Source organism: Heterodontus francisci, chromosome 2 (assembly GCF_036365525.1).
Source record: "Heterodontus francisci isolate sHetFra1 chromosome 2, sHetFra1.hap1, whole genome shotgun sequence".
Lineage (NCBI taxonomy): Eukaryota > Metazoa > Chordata > Chondrichthyes > Heterodontiformes > Heterodontidae > Heterodontus > Heterodontus francisci.
Window position 1 is genome coordinate 169,125,221 of NC_090372.1, and position 20,732 is coordinate 169,145,952.

General features: G+C 44.4%; 1 protein-coding gene across 5 annotated transcripts in view; it reads left to right on the plus strand.

The window, feature by feature from the left end:
* The window catches only part of spag6 (sperm associated antigen 6), a 256,251-nt gene that overhangs the window by 178,707 nt on the left and 56,812 nt on the right, over positions 1 to 20,732 (plus strand). For 4 of the 5 annotated variants that reach the window (XM_068013711.1, XM_068013714.1, XM_068013713.1 and 1 more), the window contains 3 exons: positions 13,759 to 13,964; positions 14,345 to 14,518; positions 20,423 to 20,575. In XM_068013711.1, the coding sequence (XP_067869812.1) occupies positions 13,759 to 13,964; positions 14,345 to 14,518; positions 20,423 to 20,575 (533 nt within the window). The remainder of the gene's footprint in view (positions 1 to 13,758; positions 13,965 to 14,344; positions 14,519 to 20,422; positions 20,576 to 20,732) is intronic. The other variant, XM_068013716.1, reaches the window with a different exon arrangement.

A 20,732-nucleotide genomic window follows, 5' to 3' on the forward strand; every position in this document is an offset into this window, starting at 1 on the left:
ATGATGTTTTGCACAACAGGGGTGCTACAACAAAAGGTGGGTGACAGTCAGTGTGTCAGACAGACTCAGCCTGTCATGTAGGTGCCATGCTCTGGGGTGCAAATGAAGGATTGACTTTTTCACACATGTAGACACCCATGTGGCATCAATCCTCCCCGTTCAGCCTCCCTGTGTTTGAAACGGCAGTGGCACCCATGTGCCACTTTGTGTGGGCAAACCCGGGTCAGATGGGGCCCCAAAAAAGTGCCACTTGTCTTTGCTGAGCGAATTACATTGTTCATCCTCTTGCGTCACTGGACCCAGTCACGGCGGGTGACCCCATGGCAGCTTACCTCCTCTGCAATCTTCATCCATGCTTGCTTGGTCAGACGGGAGGGCCTCTTCTTGCCTTGCCCGCACAGCCTGGAGGAGACTGAGCAGGGAGGAATCGCTGAACCGTGGGGCCACCCTGGATTGCACCTCTGACATCTTTCAAAGTCACAGGGATGTTGTTGTCAAGATGTTTCTCTGGATTCAGCAGTGTGCAGCAGCAGACAAAACGTTAGAGTTCACCTTTGTAAGTAATGCAGAACTGGCTGCTGTTCAAATATGGCACCGGCACCTGATGCCATTTGCAGTGTCGTTCAGCCTGCTCCCTCTGCGTCATTTGGAGGGGGCAGGTGCCGCGGCCATGCTAATGAGCCGCTGCATTTGGAATCGCAGTTGCTCTGTGACGTGCAGCCCGTGTGTGTGGCCCGCCAGTTTTTTCACGCAGCAGGCTTTTAAAATCCAGCCCAAGACATCTGATTGACTTAGGACTATCCAAATATATAATTCTGCTTATTTCTCAAGGAACGAGTGTTTGAATATTCTGCACAACCTTACATAGATACATACAGCACTGAAACAGGCCCTCTGGCCTACCGAGTCTGTGCCGACCAACAACCACCCATTTATACTAATCCTACCTTAATGCCATGTTCCCTACCACATCCCCACAATTCTCCTACCACCTACCTACACTAGGGGCAATTTACCATAGCCAATTTACCTATCAACCTGCAAGTCTTTGGAAGGCAACCAGAGCACCCAGCAGAAACCCACACGGAGAGCTTGCAAACTTCGCACAGGCAGTACCCAGAACTGAACCCGGGTCGCCAGAGCTGTGAGGCTGCAGTGCTAGCCACTGTGCCACTGTGCCGCCCAGAAGAAGCCTTATCTTGGGGGCCCAGACAATGAAGACCTCTGTGGGCAGCAAGAGGAGCAGTAGCAGCCTGTAGGAGTTGTGGAAGATGAGTTGCAAGTTACCAAGAAGTAGTCATGTCAATCTTAACAACTGCATCTGTATAAACGGTAACGTACATCTTCCCTTGCCCATCATTAATACATTACCAACTACAGACAATTTCATGTGTATATCAACTCGCACTGCTCCCATAGATGCCACCTTATGAAATCAACTTCCATAATTACCATGAACAATGTCTGTATGCAGTAAACCATAATGCAAGCATAATTTTAAAGAAAGCTCATACCATATGTTTGCCTAGTGCTTCTTCCTACCATGTGTCTCATGGGCCCACTATGTAATGTATGAACTCTTAAACCTAACCTTATGCTTCACTTTGGTCCTAGCTAGATGGCTGGTGTACAGGGGTTGGCTGACGACTTGTCTCACGGAAGCTAAGTCTTCATCTGAGTCCTGTTACCTGAGGTGACTTTCACAACCTCAGGATGATCCAAAATGCTTTACAGCTAATAAAATACTTTTGAATGAAGTGTAGCCATTGTTGCAATGTAGGAAGTGCAGCAACTAATTGTATACAGCAAGATACACAAACAGTAATGAGATAATGAGTAAATAATCTGATTTAGGTGTTGGTTGAGGGATAAATGTTGGCCAGGACACCATTGAGATCTCTACACTTCTTTAAATAGTGTCGTGGGATATTTTACTTCCATCAGAGAAGACAGATATGGTCTCAGTTTAACTTCTCATCTGAAGTTGAGCAGAGAGAACAAGCCTGGGGAGAAACTGTGCGAGAGGCCAATAGGTAACAGTGGTGGCAGGGAGTCAGAGAGCGAGTCTGCAGGGAAACAAGTGCAAGAAGCAATGGATAAAAGGAGTATCAGAGGTCAGTTTCTAAGAGAGAACCGCAGAGCCTGGTGGTAACGGAGCGCCGACCTTAGGGAATTCAGTGGCCGGGAGGGCAGTAGCAGAGAGATTTATAAGTAGTGAGTCACTTAGAGTAGGCCTCAATTGCCAGGTTCCGCCAGGACCACTTGCCTCCAGACCGTGTTACAGCTTTGGCCCAAACATGGACCAAAGTGCTGAATTCAAGAGGTGGGGTGAGAGTGACTGCCATTGATATCAAGGCAGCATTCGATGGAGTTTCGGATCAAGGAGTCCGAGTAAATTTGAAGTCAATGGATAATTGGGGGAAAACTCTCCACTGGTTGGAGTCATACCCAGCACAATGACAATCCACAGAGCCTCGCGATTTGTTGAGTCGAATGCTTTGGTCAGGTCGATCAATGCAATGAAGAGTTCCTGATGTTGTTCTCGACATTTTCCTTGGATTTGTATGGCAACAAAGACCATGTTGGAGGTTCCTCTGGAAGACCTAAAGCCACACTTTGTCTCTGGGAGGATTTCCTCAGCCCCAGGAAGTAGGCGTTTCACGAGAATGCATGTCAGGATAGTTTCTGCAGCATGATTTATTTCCCTTCTTGAAGATAGGTACAATTGACACATTCCTGAAGTCGAGGGTAAGTTCTTTTTCCTCCCAGATCTGTACGATGAGTTCATGGAGTCTTGATGTGAGCAAAGGTCCGCCATCTTTTTGATTGATTGTTGTAGCTCTCCCATCGATGGTGGTTCACCCATTGATTCTACCATAGGGCACGGGGGGATAGCCTGGAGGGTATCAACTGCTACTGTGGATTCAGGGTTGTGAAGTTGTTCAAAATGTTCTTTCCAGCATTTATGGATGGCATTCTCATCTTTAAGAAGAGAAACACCATCCTGTGAACAAAAGGGGTTTTGGCCACTTGACCTTGGTATATAGAAGGCCTCGGTGGCTTCAAAAAAGCTTCCTATGACAACGTGATTGCAACTATTTTGAAACAGCAATGCTTCCGCCGCATCCTTTGGATTCAATGGGAGGACCATTGAACAAACGCTAGTGTCCTTCTTGAAACCAGATCCACAAGCATTCAGGCAAAACGCCTGCAAATCCGATGGACTGGCCAGTCTGTCCACACGGCTGAAAATCGACTCCCAAGCCAGTTGCAGGTCTCACAACTCTCCAATGACCAACGTTCCAGGGGAGGACAAAGGAAACATTTCAAAGACACTCTGAAGCTTTCCTTGAAGCGTTCCTGCATTGACCTTAACTGGGAGGAGCTTGCTACCAACTGCTCAGTATGACAACAACTTGTCCATCAAGCTGCATTATGTTTTGAATCCCAATGCCTTAATGATGAGGCAGAGCGACGGCAGAGAAGGAAAGAAATGGAAGCAAATCCTGCACTCTGGATCCCACTACCTCATATGTCTTGTCTCATGTGCCCAGAGATCTGTGGGTTGAAAATCTGCCTGCTCAGTCACTAGAGGATCCATGGAAGAAACTCGCAATCCTGAGTAGACGTCTTTCTTAAATTGAGGAACAGCTGACACCTAGCACAAAGGAAGATGGTTGTGGTTGTTGGAGGCCAATCAGCTGAACCCCATGACATCACTGCAGGAGTTCCTCAAGGCAGTGACCTAGGTCAAACTGTCTTCAGCTGCTTCATCAATGACCTTCCATCCAACATAAGGTCAGAAGTGGAGATGATTGCTGATGATTGCAGTGTTCAGTTCCATTTGCAACTCCTCAGATAATGAAGCAGTCCGTACCCACATGCAGCAAGATCTGGACAGGTCTGGACTGATAAGTGGCAAGTAACATTCGTGCCACACAAGTGCCAGGCAATGACCATCTCCAACAATAGAGAATCTAGCCATCTCCCCATGACATTCAACGGCATTACCATCGCTAAATCCCCCACCATCAACCTCCTGCAGGTTACCGCTGATCAGAAACGTAACTGGACCAACTATATAAATGCTGTGGCCACAAGGGCAAGTCAGAGGCCGGGAATTCTGCAGCATGTAGCTCACCATCTAACTCCGCAAAGCCTGTCCACCATCCACAAGGCTCAAGTCAGGAGTGTGATGGCATACTCTCCACTTGCCTGGAAGACTGCAGTTCCAACAACACTCACAAAACTCAACACCATCCAAAACAAAGCAGTTCACTTGATTGGCACCTCATCCACCACCTTAAACATTCACTCCCTCCACCACTGACGTACAGCGACAGCAGTGTGTACCATCCACAAGATACACTGCAGCAACTCACCAAGGCTGCTTCGTTAGCACCTTCCAAACCCATGACTTCTACCACCTATCAGGACAAGGGCAACAGATGCATGGAACACCACCATCTGCAAGTTCCCTTCCAAGTCACACACCATCCTGTCTTGGAACTATATTGCTGTTGCTCCACTGTCGCTGTCTCAAAGACCTGTAACTCCCTCCCTAACAGCACTGTGCGTGTACCTACACCAGATGGACTGCAACAGTTTAACAGGTAGCTCTCCACCACCTTCTCAAAGGCAATTAGGGATGGGTAATAAATGCTGACCTTGCAACGCCACACACTTCCCAAGAATGAATAAAAATAAGGCAATGACTTACACATGCACTGCCTATGGTCAGCTGGACATTGAGGGAATGGAATCCCTTTCAGTTCAGGTAGATGTAAAGTTGACATGAGATGCATGCAAAGCAATATGCATTCAGTCAATTGTACCCTGAACCATGGGGAAGGCTGCTATCCTGGCAAACCTTCATGCTCGCTCCACCAGCTTCTCTCTGACAAAAGGGAATGAGATGCATTTGTCTATCTTTGTATAGAGAGCTTCAGCAACCTCCCTTAGACAGCAGTGCACTGCAAACTGCAAGATGTTGCTAATATCTCCAGCAGCAGTCTTGAAAGAGCCAGACGCATGAAAGTTCATAGCCACGGTCTTCTTTATAGCCAGCTTCTTGTCCTGCTCAGATGTTGGAGTTGTGGTTACAGCAGATTCCAGAGATCATCTCGTGAGTGAAGGAGAGATGTCTCAAACATTGGTTGTCACTGAAGTTCACATAGGAAAATTATTCCCTAAACACCGAGTGGCTATGTCCTCCTTCCTTCCTCCTCTCTCCTCTAGCAGCTTGTGCTGCTTTGCATGGCGTCTGCTCATTCTCCCAGTCATGCCAAGGGCAAGGCCTACTGGTCCACCCATATGTGGAAGAAATTAGTTTATGCAGAAGCCTTGCAGTCAGCAGAAAAGAACTTCACCACCTGCCATACTACTCCTTGTAGGCTTTTGAAACTTCAAGCAACTATAGAAATCACTCAAAACATGTGGAATTGCACCAATACCAGAAGAAACAAACTAGCAACTAATCTGTAAGTAGTTGATGATCCCTGTAAATAGCATTGGATGGAGGGTTGGTGGCATGGGTCCTTCATGGCATTGAATACGAATTGGTCTGTGGGAGGTTAAGAGAGGACGTAGGTTGGAGCGTAGAGTTTCAATATGGCAGCGCTGGTGTTAAATCAGTGTGACGTGTTCTGCCTGCTCTGCATGCTGTCAATGGACATTAGGTTTGTGCGCACTAACCCCTTTCATGTAAGAAGTGTGCGTGGATGCCATTTTGATACCTTAAGGGGATGCTTTGCTGCTGAAAAATGGCCACTACCAAGACCAATTTCGCACCAACATATTTAGAAAAGATAGAAAGAAATTTGATGGCAGGAGGAGTTCGGTACAGGGGAATAAAAAGAATTTTTAAAAATCAGCACAAATTACCTCTATAAATTATCAATGAAAATCCTAGGTTAAGATTACATTAAATGTCTTAATAATGACTTTATAAAGCATAACTAATGTTTTATTGATCATCCTATAAAGGGTAATTCACAATTCCTACATTCCAGGTGGAAACTGCATTCACAGGGAGTTTGAGTCAATGTTGCAATACTGTAGCCCTATTTCCAGTGCACACTCTCTAAAGAGTGCATTTTGATCAGATTTCAGAAATGCTCCTAAAGTGTTAAGGACCTGAATGGATTTTGGAAGCATTTTACTATGGCTCTCTTACAGCTGAGTTTACTACCAAACTAAATTCCAGTTAAGAATTTTTGGGCATGAAATTCATTTGCCTCAACCTTTGAGCGTGGGGGCCCAATTTGCAGCATGCCTGTGCCCATTCAGGTGGAGGTGGGTAAGACACAAAATTCATCTACCAACCTCACCTGAATGTTTGTGGTGCAAGTTCCTGCACCTCTAGTGCTAGTCTACTCTTCCGGACGCTGCGGGTGAGCTCTGCATACAGCAGGAGAAGTTAGCAGCCTTGCTACACACCATGTGATACACCATGTCCTACTTATTCTTAAAGGCAGCTGCCCCTTAAAGGGAAGGTGGAAAAAAAATTGCTGCAATGGAAATTCTTACAGACTGAACACATGGGCACACAGAGGGATCAGATTGACAGATGTGGTGCTGGAGGGCAGAGGAGAGAGATGCCATGGCCTAGAAACCCTCAGCAACACCATCAGAAGGGAGTGGGAGCAGGTGGCCAGGGAGATCAGCTCCCAGAGTCAGGACCTGAGGACCTAGCAACATTGCCAAAAGAAGAGTAATGACTTTGTGTAAGTGACCAATGTCAGTGAAGACATTGTTACATGGCATCTCCTACCCACCACACTACCAGCCTCTCACACTACTCAGTGCACCACACCCCCATCACTCACCCATCAGCACTCCTCGGCACTCAGGATTCACGGCTAACATCCAGATACATCTCACCCTCACACACCTACTATTGCTGCAAGCCTCACACCCACCTCTCACTGCCTCCACATACTTCCAGCTATACAGCTATGGCAGGCACATGCCCCAAACACAGTGCTACACGATCACTGTAATTCTGCCCTCTCTCTAGCAGGACATGGTGACACACAATAGGAGGAAACAGAGCAGAGCTGGTGGGGCACAACGACACCTGCATCTCCTGAGCCCTACAGAGGAGATGGTTCTCCATATCATGGGGCCGTCTGAGATGGGGCCTGCTGCATCCGATGTCACTGAGAACATTGAGGATGATGCCATCTTCCTGTCTTATGCCCTTTCTCAAGTCCCAGAACACCTTCATCCTGCTATCTGACATGATGAGCAAGCTGCTGATAGTGTGACCATGGACCTCTTACTTCACATCCCACCCCTTTCCCTCACAAAAACCTTCCCATTCTGAGTTCCTGCTTTCAGACACCCATGAAGAGCTGCCTGCACAGCCACAGCAACCCAAAGATGGAGGGAGAGAGCAACAGCACAGCAGTGATGGAGAGTCCTGTCACTTGATCTAACACTTGTAGCCACCAGTTCAGCCATTGGCACTGCACTTACCTTGGAGGCAAGCATAGAGTTGTGATCAGGATATGGTCAGTTGCCGGACATGAGTGGGTTGTAAGTAGCCAGAGGTAAAGGATGGTTTATAATATATAAAAACAATAAATGCTGGAAATACTCAGCAGATCTGGCAGCATATGTGGAGAGAGAAGCAGAGTTAACGTTACAGGTCAGTGACCCTTCTTCAGACTGACCTGAAACGTTAACTCTGCTCAGACCTGCTGAGTATTTCCAGCATTTATTGTTTTTGTTTCAGATTTCCGGCATCTGCAGTATTTTCCTTTTACTATAGTAAAGGATGGTTTGTTTGGTTGAGATGGCAAACAAGTACAGCAGCAGAGGACTCAGATGAGGACTTTGATTGGGTGGCATTTAAGAGAGTGCTGAATGGGCAAGCACACTAAGATGTTGGGTGTATTGGCTGACCTGCTTGGGCCCCAGCTATTCACAATCTATATCAATGATTTGGATGTGGGGCCCAAATGTAATATTTCCAGGTTTGCTGATGACACAAAACTCGGTGGGAATGTGAGTTGTGGGGAGGATGCAAAGAGGCGTCAAGGGGATTTAGCCAGGCTAAGTGAGTGGGCAAGAACATGGCAGATGGAAAATAATATGGAAAAATGTGAAGTTATCCAATAAGGTAGGAAAAACAGAAATGCAGAGTATTTCTTAAATGGTGAGTGATTGGGAAGTGTTAATGTACAAAGGGACCTGGATGTCCTTGTTCATAAGTCACTGAAAGCTAACATGAAGGTGCAGCAAGCTATTAGGAAGGCAAATGGTGTGTTAGCCTTTACTGCAAGAGGATTTGAGTACAGGAGTAAATAAGTCTTGCCGCAATTGTATAGAGCCTTGGTGAGACCGCACCTGGAGGATTGTGTACAGTTTTGGTCTCCTTACCTAAGGAAGGATATACTTGCCATTGAGGGAATGCAATGAAGGTTCACCAGACTGAACCCTGGAATGGTGGGATTGTCCTATGAGGAGAGATTGAGGACACTTGGCCTGTATTCTCTAGTGTTTAGGTGATCTCATTGAAGCATACAAAATTCTTACAGGGCTCAACAGGGTTGATGCAGGAAGGTTGTTTCCCCTGGCTGGGGGGTCGAGAACCAGGGGACACAGTCTTAGGCCATTTAGGACAAAGATGAGGAGGAATTTCTTCACTCAGAGGATGGTGAATCTGTGGAATTCTCTACCCCAGAGGGCTGTGGAGGCTCCGTCATGAGTATGTCCAAGACCAGGGTTGTCCAACATATGGCCTGCAGGCCAGGATCCGGCCCGCCAAACTTTTCCATCCGGCCTGGGCCGTTCCTCATCCTCACCGTGACTGGAGATTAGAAATGTCTTCTTCTTATAGAGCGGCCTTTTTAAAAACATCGCGCTGTCAGTTTCACAGCTCACAGCTGCTGACATCGGGAACAGCTGTACCCCAACAGACTGAGTATTTTCTGGCAGGTTCTGACTTTTTTTTTAAAAGCCCACCGGAAAACCCCGAGCCTGTTGTGAAACGACTGTTCCCGATGCCAGCAGCTGTGAGCTGTGAAACTGACCATCCAACTGTTGAGCGTTCCACTCTCTGCAATTATGTTAGAGAGAGGGGGAAGAGAGAGGAAGAGAGAGAGAGGGAGAGGGGGAACAGAGAGAGGGAGAGAGAGAATGAGAGGGAGGGGAGGAACAGAGAGAGAGAGAAAGGGGCAGAGAGACAAAGGGGGGACAGAGAGAGAGAGAGAAAAAGGGGAAGAGAGAGGGGAGAAAGAGGGGGAACAGAGAGAGAGGTGGGGGACAGAGAGATAGGGGACACAGGGTGAGCGAGGAACACTGAGCAGGGAACACTGGAGACACAGGGGTGGAGAGAGGGGTGAGATACAGAGAGGGTGGGGAGAAGAAGACAGGGGTTAGGAGACAGAGAGAGGGGGAGAGGGAGACAGAGGGGGAGAGGGCGACATATGGACAGAAGGGGGGAGAGAGATAAAGAGGGGAGAGGGGGGTGAGAGAGTCAAAGTCATTTACTTACGGCACAGAAGGAGGCCATTCTGTCCATCGAGCCCATGCTGGCTCTCCACAGAGCTATGCACAGTCCCACTCCCTGGCTTGATCCCCGTAGCCCTGCAAGTCTATTTCTCTCCGGTGGCCATCCAACTTCCTCTTGACATCATTGATTGTCTCCACTTCCACCACCCTTGTGGGCAGCGAGTTCCAGGTCATTACTCCCCACTGCATAAAAAAGTCCTTCCTCCTATTCCCCCTGCATCTTTTGCACAAAACTTTCAATCTGTGTCCTCTAGTCCTGGAGGAAAGGGGCGGGGGTTTGGGGGTGCAGGGGGAAGAGAGAACGAGACGCACAGAATGCAGGGGGAGAAGAGAGATCAGGGTCTCTTCTGAAAGATGGAGATCTATCCAGAATAACCTGCATCACTACATCAAGTATGCAGGCAGAGACTGAGTGCATATGCAAGCAAAAATAATGCCAGGTATGCCACTAAATCTGTTTTCAATATAGTGACGAGAAAGGAAGTCAGTAAATTAGTCTTCTCGTTTAAAGCTTCTTCACAAAAATGCACATTTGTTGTTGTTTTTATTAGTAAGATAATTTTTTAATGCATTTATCTTTCAAAATTTGCTCACTGGCCCCCCTGGGCCGAGCAAAAATCATAATGCGGCCCTCCGCCCGAAAAGGTTGGACAACCCTGTTCAAGACAGAAATTGATAGATTTCTAGATATTAAAGATATCAAGGGATATGGGGATTGTGCGGGAAAATGGTGTTGAGGTAGAAGATGAGCCATGATCCAGTTGACTGGCAGAACAGGCTCGAGGGCCCGGATGGCCTATTTCTGCTCCTATTTCCTATGTTCGTGCTAGACAGCCTCTTGTCACTGTCAAGGAGCATGAAGGAGTCCAGCTCAAATTTTGCAGAGAGCATTGGGCAGAGCTTTCCCTCTCCGCAGCCTTTGCTCCATCTCCCTGTTGTGCTGCGGACCCAGAGGCCCTGTCACTGCTGTTCCCGTACCTGTTGCAGCCTTTGTGTGGGCAGGTCACCAAATCCTCTGCTATCCCTGTCAGGATGCGGCAGCAAACATACCAAGACAATTCAAAAACCACCGCAGCGTACTTTCAGACACTTCCCTGTAGAAAAAGTTTCAGAAATGTTACTTAGCTGCAGTCAGGATGCCTGGCCCGTTAAATACCGCTACTGCAGAGCCCGTCCTGCTGCTTCATGCTTCTTTTTTCAGAAGTGGACAATGTAGGCATTGCATTTTTTAATCTTGGTATCCTGGCATCACATCAGCTGGTTAGGCTATGTGACGTCAGAATAATGCCAATTCAACATGTTTGGGCACTTGCAGGGGATGCATTAGCTTGCCCCCATATCAGTGATGAACGCTGCACAGGCTGCCTGCGGCACTGCCTGCTCCCGTGGAAGCAAGGTAGGCCTGTGAGATGAATTTCTTGCACTTTATTCTTGGACATCTGTTTTGTTGCATTACAATGTTGATGTTATAGAATCTAGGACCCCAATATTTACGGGGAGGTGGGGAGGGTGTGGGGAGGGAGTGGGGTCATCTGGTGGAGTGGGCTGAGAAACCCAGAAATACTGGGTGGAGGCTATGCCAAATTTCATGAGAGGCCCTAATTAGAATTTTTCACTCCATTTCCTGCACTGCAGCCAGCCAGATTGAGAGGCTAGCCAGCTGCTGGGTGTAAAAGCCTGCCGTACAACAGCTGGGGACTGATGGCGAACATCCCTGGCAGTTGAGAAGATCAGGGGTCAGTGTGGGGGTGGGGTGGGGTGGACTTGAAGCGTGGCAGAGATGAGGGAGGGAGGGAGATATCACAGATTGGGGAAAGAGATTGCATGAGGTGCAAGAGATACTAGGGGGTTGGGGAGGGATCGCAGCTCGTGAGGATAGTGAGGAGAGAGGTTGGTGGGTTGCAATTGGTCGATTGCCTGGCAGTTTTGTTTGAGGGGCTAAACTCCTGGCTGACAAGCAGTGCTGTAAAAATACTTACCTGCTTCAGCTGATAGCTCCTGCTTCTCTTTGGCTGGGCCTGCAGAAATTCAAATGGCTGCCTAAATCTGAGGTACAGAGCCTCATTTAAATATTATAATTACTGACCTATCTCTCCAGAGTGGGTTACTCGCCATGGCTAAACCAGAAGTAAGTGCATTCACGGAAAGTTGATCAGGTTTCGCATTTTATCAACCTTAACCCCTAACTACCCCCACGACCCCTGACCCTCTTCTGACCAACATGGTGAAGTTAAAATTATGCTCTGGGTTTCTCCTAGATTATAGATAAATAACTTTTCAAAGTTTGAATGGATGGAGTCCAGCAAGCTGGATATTACCATGAATTAAAATGTATCAAAACAGCTATATATACTTTGAATTTCTGCTTTCAGTTCTGAAGGACTTTCAATATTTGGTTCTTCTGTTGTGGATGGTAGCTTGTTACCTTGTTTACATAAAAGTGCTTTTCATCAGATTTGAAGCAGACTTGATCAATTACTTCCTTGGACAAGATACTGGGTCCCTTTTCAGTGCAGGTGGGCTGTTAACTCTTTGTGTATCCAATTTCCATTAACTTGGGTAGAGCCTCCTGTGTTAGAAATGTCTTCACTTTGGCTATATGAATGTGATTAACAACCTATATAACTCCTGAAGTATTTAAGATAGTCATACGATACAGAGTGATAACAATTCTCATTCCCACAGAGTAACTTGACGCATCTTCTCATCTCCCAAGCTTTACACCAAATTGAAGAAAAAGAAAAAGGGAAGCAAGACATACTTTTAAATGAGACCTTGTCCTTGTGCTGCTGAAACCTTCTGGAAAGGACACTAGCTTTAAAGTCAGTGTTTGCATTTCCTAGTTGGCAACTGACTCCCTCAAGACTTTTATTTGTATTATTGTATCCAGCATCTGAAGGAATTCTTTTATATTTCCTTTAAGCAAATCTGTCACACGTAGGTCTCAATGTAAAGTGGAGACTGTCTCTCTCTGTATTTTGAATAATTTTTGTGGCTTTCTTTATCAAAAGCCTTTCACTTGAGATTCAGAGGGGATTTTTATGAGTGTAGCTTATTGTTTTTTGTTAATGCTGTAAGGCAATGAAATATGATTGCAGAGCAGGTAGGTAAATTGAATGAGATATTGAATGAGTAAATCCTTCAAATCTGTACTTCCAGAAATGCTAACCATTTGTTTCTCCTTTTATTCTGCTAAATCATTTTTTTTTAAAGAAGAAACATAAGAAGCCAAATCCTTTAAAAAAAAATCTTGCTTTGACTATGGTGCTTGACACCAAGTCTCACTGCTGCATACAGAATCATTCCAAAAATAGCCTTTGCCCTTTTGCGTGATTCGCATGTTAAATAAAGATGGAAAACTTGCCTCCATGAAAGTAGAGTGAAATAAAAATGTAACATATATTTTGGTAGCTTTCAGTCTTTTGTAATACATTTAAAACAACATAATTAAAATGCTACATAAAATAGCAGCAGCTGTTTGTGCGACCTCACATTTGCAGAAGTATTAACTGCTTGATGTTCATGGTTCTGTATTACTAATTTTAATTTGTATAAGCTAGTTCATATTAAACACTTAGAAGGATAATGAGAAAGGAACAATTGACGTTGCTGGAGGAAGGAAGCAAGAGTAGAGAACTGCATTTCTGTGGATTTACAGACTGAAGAGTGAAAAGGAAACTACTATAAATATTGTCCGTGAAAAAAGCTTGTTTGTTTATTGCCAGATTGACTAGTATAAGAGAAATTCTGGAAGGTGTTTTGCTTAAAAAACAAATGAAACATTATTCACACAATTTAATTCAGTTAGAAAAAGGATTTATTTTCGTATTATGTTATCTTTCAAAAGCTTTACTAGTACTAGATTACAGTACAGTTAATTTTGCCACTTCTGTTTGCTGTATTCCATGTGTAAAACATATGCCTATTGAAGATTCAGAAAGGTCGTAATTTAAACAGCTGAGGTCTGTTTGTCTCTTTTCTAACAGAATAACAAACCGTTTCAACCCAATCTGCCTAAAACATGCCACATGTAAATGGGGCCTATCCTTTGACCTGTGTCATTTTAGCTATGGATCAGTCCACATGCTCTATGAAGCTAGGCAGGCTGATTTGAAATGCAGATGCAGTAGAGGTGGGGATGTGCCCCTTTTTATTCTTGCTGTATCTGTCAGGGTGAAAAATGGCTGGCTCAAGGGTCATCTATCCATACTCACTTAATTATTTTTTTTGGACCCACAGAATTGTCGCAAGCAGTAGTGGATGCAGGAGCTGTTCCTCTACTGGTTCTTTGTATCCAGGAGCCAGAGGTGCCATTGAAAAGGATTGCAGCTTCTGCCCTCAGTGATATCGCAAAACAATCCCCAGAGCTGGCTCAAACTGTAGTGGATGCAGGATCCATTGCTCATCTCGCTCAGATGATCCTGAACCCAGATGCCAAACTAAAGGTGAGCATTTGTACTGCACACATTATACCATTGTTCTCATTGTACAAGCAAATACACTAATCCAATGTTAGATACATCACAAATATGAAAGTTTGGTTGAAGTAAATAAGTTCAATATTAAAGTAATTTTTTTTGGAACGGAAATAAAATAGTTTTGTCATGAATCTGTATAGGGTTCTAATTTGATTAATCAGAGATGATTGATCACCTATTGGTACAGAATGTAACAAATATATAATAGCTTATCAGTGCTGCAATTATTTCGTTTTTAAAAAATTCAGTTTGAAATAGCCTTATGATTAATCATTCCTTGCCTGTTTAATTGTTTTATCTTAGCAGCTCTAATCACCCATTTGAACTCTTGTGCCTGTGTTCTATAGCGTCAGGTGTTTTCAGCTCTTGGCCAAGTTGCAAAGCATTCTGTGGATCTGGCAGAAATGGTTGTGGAAGCAGAAATTTTCCCCGCTGTTCTAACATGCCTGAAGGACCCAGATGAATTTGTGAAAAAAAATGTTGCAACACTAATTAGGGAAATTGCCAAGCACACTCCTGAGGTAAAAGCATTTGATTTTAAGAGTGCAGCAAAGTAGCTGAAAGATTTTCACAGGTGTTGTACAGATAGAACTGACATTGCTTACACTGAAACTTGAAAACTTATGTCTTTGTAACGCAGTTGATAAAATTTAAATTTATTTATTTTTGAAGTGCATAACATGAAAATTTGTTTTTGGAGCACAAGCCTAAATTATGTAAAGCACCTTTTAATCATTTTTGTACCATCTTATCTTTATTTATAATTTATTGGAACATCTTCTCTGGCATTGCCTAAGGGGAACAGGGATCTGGTTTGGGGAGCAGAAAAGAGGATTGACCTAATTTGAAGAACTGCATCTGGAAGACTGGGGAAGCTCAGCTCTAAGCCCAGGAGGCAACAGGAGGTGGGAGCCCAACAGTGAGGAAACTGAGAACGGTCAGGGAGTGGCAAGAGACTGGGAAAAAAGAATCCAGTAGCCCAGGAGCAGAGACTGTGTCCAGGGTTGGCATGTGAATGGAGATGTTGGGTTTAGAGTTGACTGGGAATAGAAATGGTGACTGCAGAGCCCCTGAGCAGGCACAAGCATGTGTTGTGGTTCTCTCATCTCTTTGCTATCCATGGACCAATAATACTACTTGTTCCTATGGGTCAATCAGTGTACTCCAAAACAACACCCCTTGACACAAGATGTTTTTAATAATATACACTGTACAATTCAGATGGGATGGATTCATTCCAACATAAACCTGAACATAAATTCAGAAGGAACAGAAGCAATACTGGAAATAGAACACAGAAAATTAGTAAAGCAAGTATGAAAATTTGAGGAAACAAAGGCTAGAAAATAGACAATAAAGGAGTTGATCAGTGATTAGTGGTAAATATTTCAGTGCAAGGAGTCCAGCGAATGAGGCATTTGAGCTGAGGGCACAGATATACACTTGGAAGAATGATAACATAGCTATCTCTGAAACATCGCTTAAGAAAAGGCAGGAATGGCAACTCAACATTCCTGGTTACAGGGTTTTCAAACGGGATAGAGTGGGATAAAAAATGAGGGGGTTGCAATATTGGTTAAAGAAACAATCACAGCTGTGAGAAAGGATGATATACTAGAAGGAGCATCAAATGAAAGCATATGGGTTGACCTGAGAAGCATTAAAGGGACAGTCACACTGCTGGGCATATACTATAGACCCACAGATAGATAGTGAGATACAGCACCGAAACAGGCCCTTCAGCCCACCGAGTCCACGCCGACCATCAACCACCCATTTATACTAATACTACATTAATCCCTCTCACATCCCCACTTTTTCCCCTCAATTCTCCTGCCACCTACCTACACTAGTGGCAATTTTTACAATGGCCAATTTACCTATCAACCCACAAGTCTTTGGCACGTGGGAGGAAACCCACACAGGCACAGGGAGAACTTACAAACTCCGCACAGGCAGTACCCAGAACCGAACCCGGGTCGCTGGAGCTGTGAGGCTGCAGTGCTAACCACTGCACCACTGTGCTGCCCCATGAAGATCTGTGAAGGTAGCAGAACAGGTAGATAAGGTGGTCAAGAAGGCATATGGGATACTTTCCTTTATTGGCCGAGGCCTAGAATAGAAGAGCAGGGAAATTATGTTAGAGCTGTATAAAACACTAGTTAGACAACAGCTACGTACAGTTCTTGTCACCACGCTACAGGAAGGATGTGATCACACTAGCGAGAGTACAGAAGAGATTTACGAGGATGTTTCCAGGAATGGAGAATTTTAGCTATAAGGAAAGATTGAATTGGCTAGGTTTGTTTTCTTTGGAACAGAGAAGGCTGAGGGGAGATTTAATTGGGATGTATAAAATTATGAGGAGCCTAGGGCCTACATAGAATGGATAGGAAAGACCTATTTCCATTAGCAGAGAGGTCAATAACCAGAGGACATAGATTAAAAGTAGGGGATTGAGGAGTAAATCTTTCACCCAGAGGTTGTTGGGGGTCTGGAGCTCACTGCCTGAAAGGGTAGTAGAGGCAGAAACCCACATCACGTTTAAAAAATACTTGGATATGCATTTGAGGTACCATAACCTATACGTATACCTATACCATAACGGACCAAGAGCTGGAAGGCGGGATTAGACTGGATAACGTTTTTTCAGCCGCCATGGATACAATGGGCCAAATGGCCTCCTTCTGTGCTGTAAATCTTTCTATGTTTCTAAAGTAGATCATAACTGAACAGTTTAAATGCACAGTCCGCCAATTCTTTGTATAACAAATCTATCTGTAGTCTTGTAAATTAATGTAAATGTAATTTATTTAAAATTCTACAGTCATCTAAAGTTTGCTGTTTGAGTTGGCGCAAACCTTCTGAAGAAATTCACTTGTCATAATCAAATTCTGTCCAATCATTTATTTTACTTGCTGGTAAAGCCAGACAAAACAATACCCTTTTAAACTGGGAGATTCTTGTGATTCTGAGTATTAAAATTATTGATAGTGATTTTCATCATACAATTTTAATTAGACACATTAATAAGCAATTTCTTACATTCCTAGAGATCGTCATATATTATTTTCACTTCCCAGCTTCAGCTCAGCAATGTATATAAATCAGTGCATAATTGATCAGATCAGCCTTTATACAACTGGTTAGTTTTGGACAGTGCCAGTGAATGGGAGTGTGACTTGAAACTCCCTGTGCTACAACTGAACAGCTTACCTCATTATATGTTTTGCTGAATAACAATATCTTACCAGATTGTTGAGAAATATAGAAAACCTAGATTGCAATGAAATAATTTTCCTAATATTTCAACCGCAAAATAAGGAGATTTACATACATGATTTTTATGGTACATACTCAGGGTCACCATATGATAGTTTACATTATATACTGAAAACTACAGTCTAGATTTGTTTTGTTATCTTACCATTAAATAATGTTTTCACTCATACTTGAATACTGAAACAGTGGGCTGAATTTTACCAGCCCCTTGCGCTGTGGGTCGTGGCACAAGGGCTGGTAAAATCCAGCGGGGAGAGGCCTGCCTTGACCCGCGACATCGTGAGGAGCCTGCTGCATATTACCAGTGGCGGGGGGACCTCGATGAGCCCCCCCCCCCCCCACCGCTGCCTGGCGGCGGGCCCTTCATCTTAATATGCAAATTAACAATAAAGAGATGCAAATAAACTTACCTGCAGGCGGCAACCGTCCCACACCAATTTTACGGCCGCCGTTCGTACTCTGCGCGCCTTCGGAACTCCATGGCGAGAACGTGGTGGGGCGGGGGGGGTGGTGGGGGAGGAATAAATTTTTCAGGGCAGGAGGGATGGAGGAGCGGGGAAAACATTTTTCATTGGCTGTGTGGATGGTGGGAAGGGGTTGTAGGGCAAAGAGTGCAAGTTTGGGGTTTAAAGGTCGGGACAGTCAAGAACAGTTTTTTGGGGGGGAGAGGGTTATAAATTTATTGTGTGATCATTGGGGGGTGCAAGTGGCGTTTTTATGTTAAATGTAATGTTTTCATTAAAAGTTAAAGTCCTGGTCCCTTTAAAAACTAAAATCTCTGCTAAGGGTTTAAAGCCCTTTAAAAATGTCGCCGGCGCCCGTGCAGTGACGCCAGATGCCATTGCCAGGAACGCAGCAGCCGCCCCCTCTGTGTCATCAGGGGCGGCCACTCCGCCCCTCTATTTAAATAAGCCCCTGCACGTAATATCGCAGGGGCTCAGGGACGGCACATCTGCGCGGGATGCACGCCATCATCAGAGTGCGCCGTCACAAACTGCAGCGCACTCGCAAAATTCAGCCCAGTATTTGACTTGTGACATCATGAAGAATAATCCCAACTGCTGACCTCACTCACTGGAATACCATTACCAGTAATTTTTAATTAATTATATATACACTGGTAATTTCTTCATGGAATCTCCCACTCCTCTGCTTTAACTTTGGCAAAAGTTCAATAGAAACTTGTTATGCGTGTAAATAAGGTACGGGGGCAGAGTGGGAGAAGCCTCAGTGATGGTGACGACTGGTGATCTGGTGATCAGTGGTTTGCTATTTCGCATGACACTATCTAAATATCTTTGTACTGTTATATCACAGGTATAATTATAGTGTAGCAAATCTTCTTATAACTTTAAACAGAAAATACTGGAAATACTCAGCAAGTCAGGCAGCATCTGTGGAGAGAGAAACAGTTAATATTTCAGGACCATGACGTTTCATCAGTATGTTGATTTGGTATCAAGTACTAATTGTTGGTGTCAAATAAAGAAAGGCAAGATCAATTTTCTGAAATATGCCATTGATTAAAATGAAAGACACCCTGTGCAGCCACAGATGAACATTCATAGGGCTGAGTTTTATTCTCCTGCCGCTGCTTCAAAAATGGCGGCCCGCATACGTGGGCTTCACACGGCCATGTTGCCGCTATCTAGCGTGCAGCGGCTTATCTGCATACACTGGGCGTTCCTCCCCTTCCCCAATCACGTGGCGGGGCGGGCTCGGCGAAGCCAGCAACAGCGTCAGCTGCCTCTGCACAGGCGCTGGTGCCATTTTTAAAGGGCTGCCAGACCTGCACAGTTGAAGCCTGTAACCCCCCCACCCCCAATAAACACTGAATTGATTTTTGGCCCGTACCCCCCCCAATACAAAGAAAATAAATGACTGCCCTGTTCCCCACCCCCCAAAACACTTGTATTTAATGTGTGACCTTGCACCCCGACAACTGCACAAAGTGCAGAGGTCAACCCTCCTCTACACTACACATGCAGATTTGACCCTGTCCAATGCCCCCCACTGCACTAAAAATCCTAAATTCTACTCCTTCCCCACCTCAGTGGCTCCAGCTTTCCCTGGAAGGGAAAGTGAAGACGCATGACTGCCGGCCACCACATGCAAGATCATGGACAGCCGGCAAGATTGCAGTGAAAGGTATGTTAATTTATTCGTGTCCTTTATTTAAATATTTAAAGTCAGGTCCTGTCGCAAAGCGGTGGGTGGGACTCCACGGAGCTTCGCCACTGCCGGCAAGATCGGACCTGGCAATCCCAGTGTTGGGCTTTGTGGCGGGCCGCTGCCTCAGGGATCTTCCACCAGCCCCACCCTCCCGCCAAGCATCCTGACGTCAGGAGCTCAGCAAAATTCAGCCCCTAGTCTACAATAACCCAGTCTATAAGTCCTTCTGATTCTTTTTCCATTATTTTACTATTTAAGTTATCGGTTGACGCTATTTAACTGGCATATACCTCAGTGGCTTCATCAATTTTTAAAGAAAAACGCATAACCTTAAAACAAGTTGAAAGTAAATTAAAATTATGGAAAATCTGAAAATGTCAAGATCAAACTGGAAAAATATTTGAGATGCTATAAAAATAGTAGGCATTTGAATGAAAAAGACTGATTTTAAATATTACCTTTTATTTACTGAAAGGCTATATTTGGCTACCTAATTTTGTCAAGTGATCTCAAATGTTTGCATATTCCATGAATAATGATGGTAGACAGTCATATAAAATGTACAGTGCAAAATTGAAGCAATTAGCTTAATTATAGCAATATATTAATAAATTTGTCTTTGAATCAAGAAAGGTGATAAAAGATAATAAATAATTAAACGCCCTCTCAATTTTGCTTTAGCTATTGGTGATCCAGGTTAGGTGATACTAGTAGATAATTTATTTAGCTGTTAGCAACATTCCGTTTGCTCAGATACCAATAAGGAGGCACAAGCCTTACTTCACAGCAGAGAAAACAGCAGTTTTTTTTCTCTTTTAGAATACCAATAGACTAACAGAAACAATATGATATTCCTATAACAAGAATGTATATACACTAATAGATGAAACTGGTCACTTTAATTTGAGATGATATTTTGCTGTCTTATTTGGTAGAATCTGACTAACCACTTTTTTTTTCTCCTCCTCTAGCTGTCTCAGCTTATTGTTAATACAGGAGGTGTGGCTGCTGTCATTGATTATATCGGTGATTCTAAAAGTAATGTCAGGCTGCCTGGTATTATGATGCTTGGTTATGTGGCTGCACACTCAGAGAACCTGGCAATGGCAGTGATTGTCTCCAAGGTTAGAGCCTTGTTCATTATCTGCATATTACCATTACAATGAGGCCCTAGAAAAAGGACTATAAATTAATCTCGCTGCAAAGCATATTGGAGTGCAGTGGTATATTGATTTGTTGGTTAGTACTCCCAGCAGAATTGAGGTTGCAGATGTAAATTCT